The sequence below is a fragment of the Zerene cesonia genome, chromosome 8 (assembly GCF_012273895.1).
Source record: "Zerene cesonia ecotype Mississippi chromosome 8, Zerene_cesonia_1.1, whole genome shotgun sequence".
Classification (NCBI taxonomy): domain Eukaryota; kingdom Metazoa; phylum Arthropoda; class Insecta; order Lepidoptera; family Pieridae; genus Zerene; species Zerene cesonia.
Genome location: NC_052109.1, coordinates 206,004 through 211,468, shown reverse-complemented (window position 1 = coordinate 211,468; position 5,465 = coordinate 206,004). Strand labels below are relative to the sequence as shown.

Sequence of the window (5,465 nt, the reverse complement as noted above, 5' to 3'; positions counted from 1 at the left end):
AAAAAAATCTTATGATTATAGTCTTACACTAAGATTGATCAAATTAGCTTCGGCTCAGGAGGTTATAGAAATAGCTCTGAAGGCTATAATAATACGAATATTGATTTGCTTAGTGCTCCTGCGTGCATTTTATGACCCCTGAACTTACGGTCGCATATGGATGACGCTGATCTCGCACCATCAGGTGACGCGTCTGTTACCGCGCCTCGTCTTCCACAATAAAACTGTATTATAATAATGTATTGCCTTTTCACACTCTTATCCAACTATTTAAATTGAGTTTAAAACAAGTAAAATTGAGAAATAGCAAAGTGTAGATTTAGATTTAACAGGTAAAAGGATCGATATTGCAGGTCCTTGTGGACATGCGTGAAGTGCCCGAAACAGAAAGATTGCAATCAATACAGCATGTAATATTTCACCTGCAGTATTTTGGAGCCGATTTTGAGTTTGGTCGCATGTTATTTTACACATACACTTACAATATGTGTGGAGATATTTATATAGTATTATTTATTGCTTGGAAACAATAAATTTTATCAAATTTTGACAAAATAGTGTTTTAATGCTTAATTAGAAGAATGGAGATGGGGCGCTCAGTCCTTAAATACTGGATTTTTTTCATATCATTGGGTCATTGTAAGAGACAGAACGAGTATGTTGTATATTCGCAAAAATCAACTGACGAGAATTTCCAATCAGATACATTTTTATTCTAGACCAGGTCTTGTAGGAAACGGAAATTGAACAATGCATTTAAGAACAATATAACTAGGCGCGCGCTGTCTAGATTCTAGAATGGTATGAATGATAAAGCGCAAAAATTATTATGAACTTGTTAGTTTTAAGTTTTATAAACCCTTATGTATAGTTTAATTTAAGTTTTGTGGTTTAGACATATAACTGCATGAATCAATGTTCTATTGTTTTGTCATTCAGGGAAATTAAAAAAAAAATGCCATGCATTAAAAGTTGTATTGAATAGAATAGCTAATAGTTAGTGTATAATAGTATGGGTCTATGAGAAAGTTCGCTAAAAATCGCTTTGTTGTGTTTAACTTTTTATTGACTTTTATTCATTATAACATTATATGGACAGATTGTGTTTCTAAATGCCAATATTATAATTGACACATGTGCACATAGCTCACAAGGATCTAAATCCGTGAAACTCAAGCTAAGACTATACAATTCCAGTCCCCGAGACGCAAGACGGGTGCGGCGAGTGCACGCGGCGCGAGATGGAGTACTGCGAGACGCGCGTGCTCGCCGACCACTGCTGCTGCGAGCGGCGCTTCCTGCCCGAGCCCTTCCCCTGGCTGCCGCACACGTGCTACATGGGCCCGCACCGCTGCCGCCCGCTGGCGCACGACTGCGTGCGCTACGTGCGCCTGCGCGACTGCTGCTGCTATCGCCACCTGGCCGACCGCTGTGAGCCTATCCGGATACATTCAGCAACACGCCACCTACACCATGCAACACGCAGCACACAACATACAACACGTAGCTACATGCAGTAACAGGCAGAACACTCCACACGACATATAGGACAGATCACACAACATGAATTACACAGCACACGCAGTAACACGCAGTGTGCAGCACACAGCACAGAACACGTATAAGTACATCACATATAATGTGACGGAATCTTGGGATGGGGTAGTGTTGGATATTCGCTTAATGACATTAATATCGCAAAGATTTACAATATATTAATGGATTCTTTTTAATATAGTAGAAATACACCTAAAATAATTGGATATATGCTCGTTGGGACTTGACAGCCTAGCCCAGTTCTAATATGCAAGCGAAAAGAGAAGTTCAATCCATAATTAGGATATTATATATGAGCTTATAAATTGCAGGTTTTGAAATTCAAAGCTAACTTGCTGTTCATATTTCAATCCTGTTACGACGTTTAAAACATTTGCTCATAATATTTTACAAGGTGTATCGTTTTTCCAAGTGAATATTGTACTCGTTTTGATGTACACAATAATCACGAATAATATAGTCCCTAGCAAAGCAACGTTTTTAGAAGCACGATCTGAGCATTGTTACAAATAGGCCATTGAAATTATAAATTAGTCCAATTACTGCATATTTTCTAGATTATAGGGTAGAGGGTACGGAAAACATCCAGCGAGATAGTATCGGGTTATGATATTGCCTATGTGCTAATTCAGACTATAATCTGTATCTGTAAATTTCTTACAGTTACGATGATTTTAACAAATATCCATACATCCATCCATACTTGCAACTTTCGCGTTAATAAATAGGATATAAGACGCAATGTAGACTTTTGTGTTAGTTATATATTTGCGTGTCGCAGGGAAAGCCATCCTATCGCGGTCCAGCCGCGTGGGCGTAGGCGGCGCGTCGCTGCTGCTGCTGTCCATGCTGCTGTTCGTGGCCTACTTGTGACCCGCGCCGGCGCCCGCGCGCGCGCCCGCGCACGTGTGATGCGTCGCCGCCGCGCCGCCGCGCCGCCGCGCCGCCGCGCCGCCAGCGATGTACGCGGTGAGTGCGGAGCGCTCGCAGCGCTGCACACTGTAGTGCCGGGCTGTGTGCGTGTGTGTATACATTGCTCGCATGTGCGATACATTATACTGTATGGATGGGCGATGTATGCGTGATGAAAAGGAAAATGTGTGGTGTATACATTGCTGGCTGTTGTGGTGCGAACGGTGCGATGTATGTTGAATTTGTAATGTTATGGTTCACTTGTACTGTACGGTGGACGAGCACGGAGCGCGTGCGTTCGACTTGAGATGTGTGTTCGCTTGTTTTGGCGAAATGTTTATCGATTCCATCTCAATGAATATATACGATCACCACTTGCATCGCGATATAAGATGTGATTATTATCCCGGCAAACGAGATTTATATGCACAATTAAAAACGTAATTTTACAGGAAGCTGCAATAACTATAATACATTCCTGCTTTTAATAGACATATATATGTTTTATGCTATTCACGAGCGGGTAATCAATGTTCTACACATAAAAAATTTCGTTTTCTTTATGATATTTTATTCGATTGAAAATAAGTAGTAACCTCTATATAAAGCTTTGCGTTTCTATAAATATCCGAAATACAGTTTGTGTGATAATTCGTTATAAAGTTTTAGAAGGAGTAAATACTATGCTTGTTATTACCAATTAAAATTACACCTTTTATTCTTAGCCAAGTAATAATCGAACATAAAGGAATATTTGTACTAACTCCAAGGAATTGCAATGTATCACTAAATCTCTAATGAAATTTGTAGAACCTATAAAAAATCGGATATTCGCACAATTTTTCCTATAACTTTGACTAGGATTTGTCTAATAGTATATTATCTATTTCAAAGATAAACATAAAAAGAAGCTTGCTGTAAATAGGTTAAGAGCTTTTCCAAAGAAATCGAGTACAATGTGGTATTTATTGTGCCTGTTAGCAGACTTCACAAGCTTTTTCATCACAGTGCGTTGGGGGCAATATTGAGTCTTATCAATAGATAACTTCTCATTTACATGTTATATTATTAATAGATTTAGAAAATTATTCAGTTAATTTGAATGTAATCTTTATTGTGGCTCTAAAAATCATTTCAGGCATTGAAAAATCACTATTTTCAATTTATATAAGCCAACACACAAAATACTAATGTAATGACCACTTTTCGATATAAATGCGAAAGGAGTATTTCAATCAATAAATACACATTAGAGTTAACATAGATTTTGTGTTAAGATTGCAATAAAAATATCTACAACTTTCATGTGGGTATTAATGATTTTCATATTTTATATTACTTGTAGATAACAATTTCAATCTATATATCTATATAATATATCTATATTAAATCATTTCGATCGATCGTTTATAATATTTAAAAGAATACGTGGAAAGTCGTATCATGTTAAAGAAAAAAAAAAAATTGTAAAGTGTCATTTTTAAATAATAAAATACGCTGTGTTGTATTGTAATATTATTTCTTTAAATCATATACATTTTAATTGTAATGAATATTCAAGTCTATACTAAGAACACATTAATTCATGTGATATGGGGATGCAAGCGTACAAAATACGTATTATTTTTGTAAAGCTATCAAATAGCAATATTTACTTCTTACTTCTAAATATTTACTTATTCTTATATTTGACCGAAATAATGTATAAAATACAATAAGATTATTTACGTTATATAAGTATTGTATCTGTTCCTTATGATATGTTTCGCCTTTCGTTTAAAATTATTATAATTTATCAATTGAGAAGAAATTGCATGTTATCCAAAATCTGTATAAATTCTATCATCTCTTATTAGTTTTATATATTATTTCTTTTATTTTAAAGATCGTACACAAGATTTGTTAGAATGCAATCGTTATGTTATACATTACTGCTTTCCTACAATATTTTTTCATACCTGAAATTCGAATTCTGTAGTAGAGCAGCAATGGATAACACAATAACTCCAAAGAAGTTGGGGATTTTGTTAAAGATTATTTTATTTAATGCTTTAGTTGTAGTTTTGTTGACTATTTATTATTAATTTGAACGCCAAAGGTGTATTAGTGTTAACGAAGTGTAAATATGGTAAACAAAGCTGGTACCAGTCAGTATTGAGAAGTAGCTTTCGGCTTGCACATTAGTAGTATGTGATAGTCGTGACTATTACGATTTTTAAATTAATTAGTACGAATGTGGGCAAAATTAAGAATATTATGGGTATATTTTAAAAAATGCATTTTACCCATAGTTGGATATTTACCCATCGATGAATGCATTTCGTCGCCTTTCAACAAACAATTTACCTCTTTGACTATTTGATTGTATAAAATATAAATGTGATTCTGTGAATTAATGTGATTTGAATAAAATATGTAATATATGAAGAATAACTATGAAATTAAATTAAAATGTAATGTTCAAATGCACAATTTTTCGTAATTATATTTCTGATTATAAACTTTAGCAATTTTAGTAGTGTAAATATAAACCATTAAAAATGTATTCGACTTTGAACTCAAAATATTTAATAATTACCCCATAGATTCCGAAATAAATTATATGACAAATGAGTTACCAACAAAATGTGTTTTATTTATTTAATTAAGGTGTCCCTCGATAGAAGTGCCTGTTCCTTTTTCAGTTTCCCAAGTATAAATAAAAGATATTTCAACTAGCTTTAATATTTCTCTAATAAATACAAAATAATCTTTGGTTAGAAAACTACTGCGTCGATCGATATGCAAGTAAACCCTATAGCTACATATTAAAATGAGGAAGACCTAAATATATATCTAATGTTGAATAAATTAGAACTTCCAGAGATGAACTTTACAGATTGATTTGCGTCAAAATGGGGGATGACATTTCCGTGATATCCCCCCCGGGGCACAGCCAGTGATTAACAAACATAGATAAGATATATGAATATAGAAAAGTGCACACAAGCCTCGCG

The 5,465-nt window shown here is 34.7% G+C and overlaps 1 protein-coding gene across 1 annotated transcript in view; it reads left to right on the top strand.

Moving 5' to 3' along the window:
- Positions 1–3,821, top strand: part of LOC119828801 — a 26,018-nt gene extending 22,197 nt beyond the window's left edge. Inside the window, exons 4-5 of the mRNA XM_038351064.1 lie at positions 1,198–1,431; positions 2,339–3,821. Coding sequence (XP_038206992.1) covers positions 1,198–1,431; positions 2,339–2,430 — 326 coding nt within the window. The 3' untranslated portion in view covers positions 2,431–3,821. The remainder of the gene's footprint in view (positions 1–1,197; positions 1,432–2,338) is intronic.
- Positions 3,822–5,465: the final 1,644 nt, after the last annotated feature.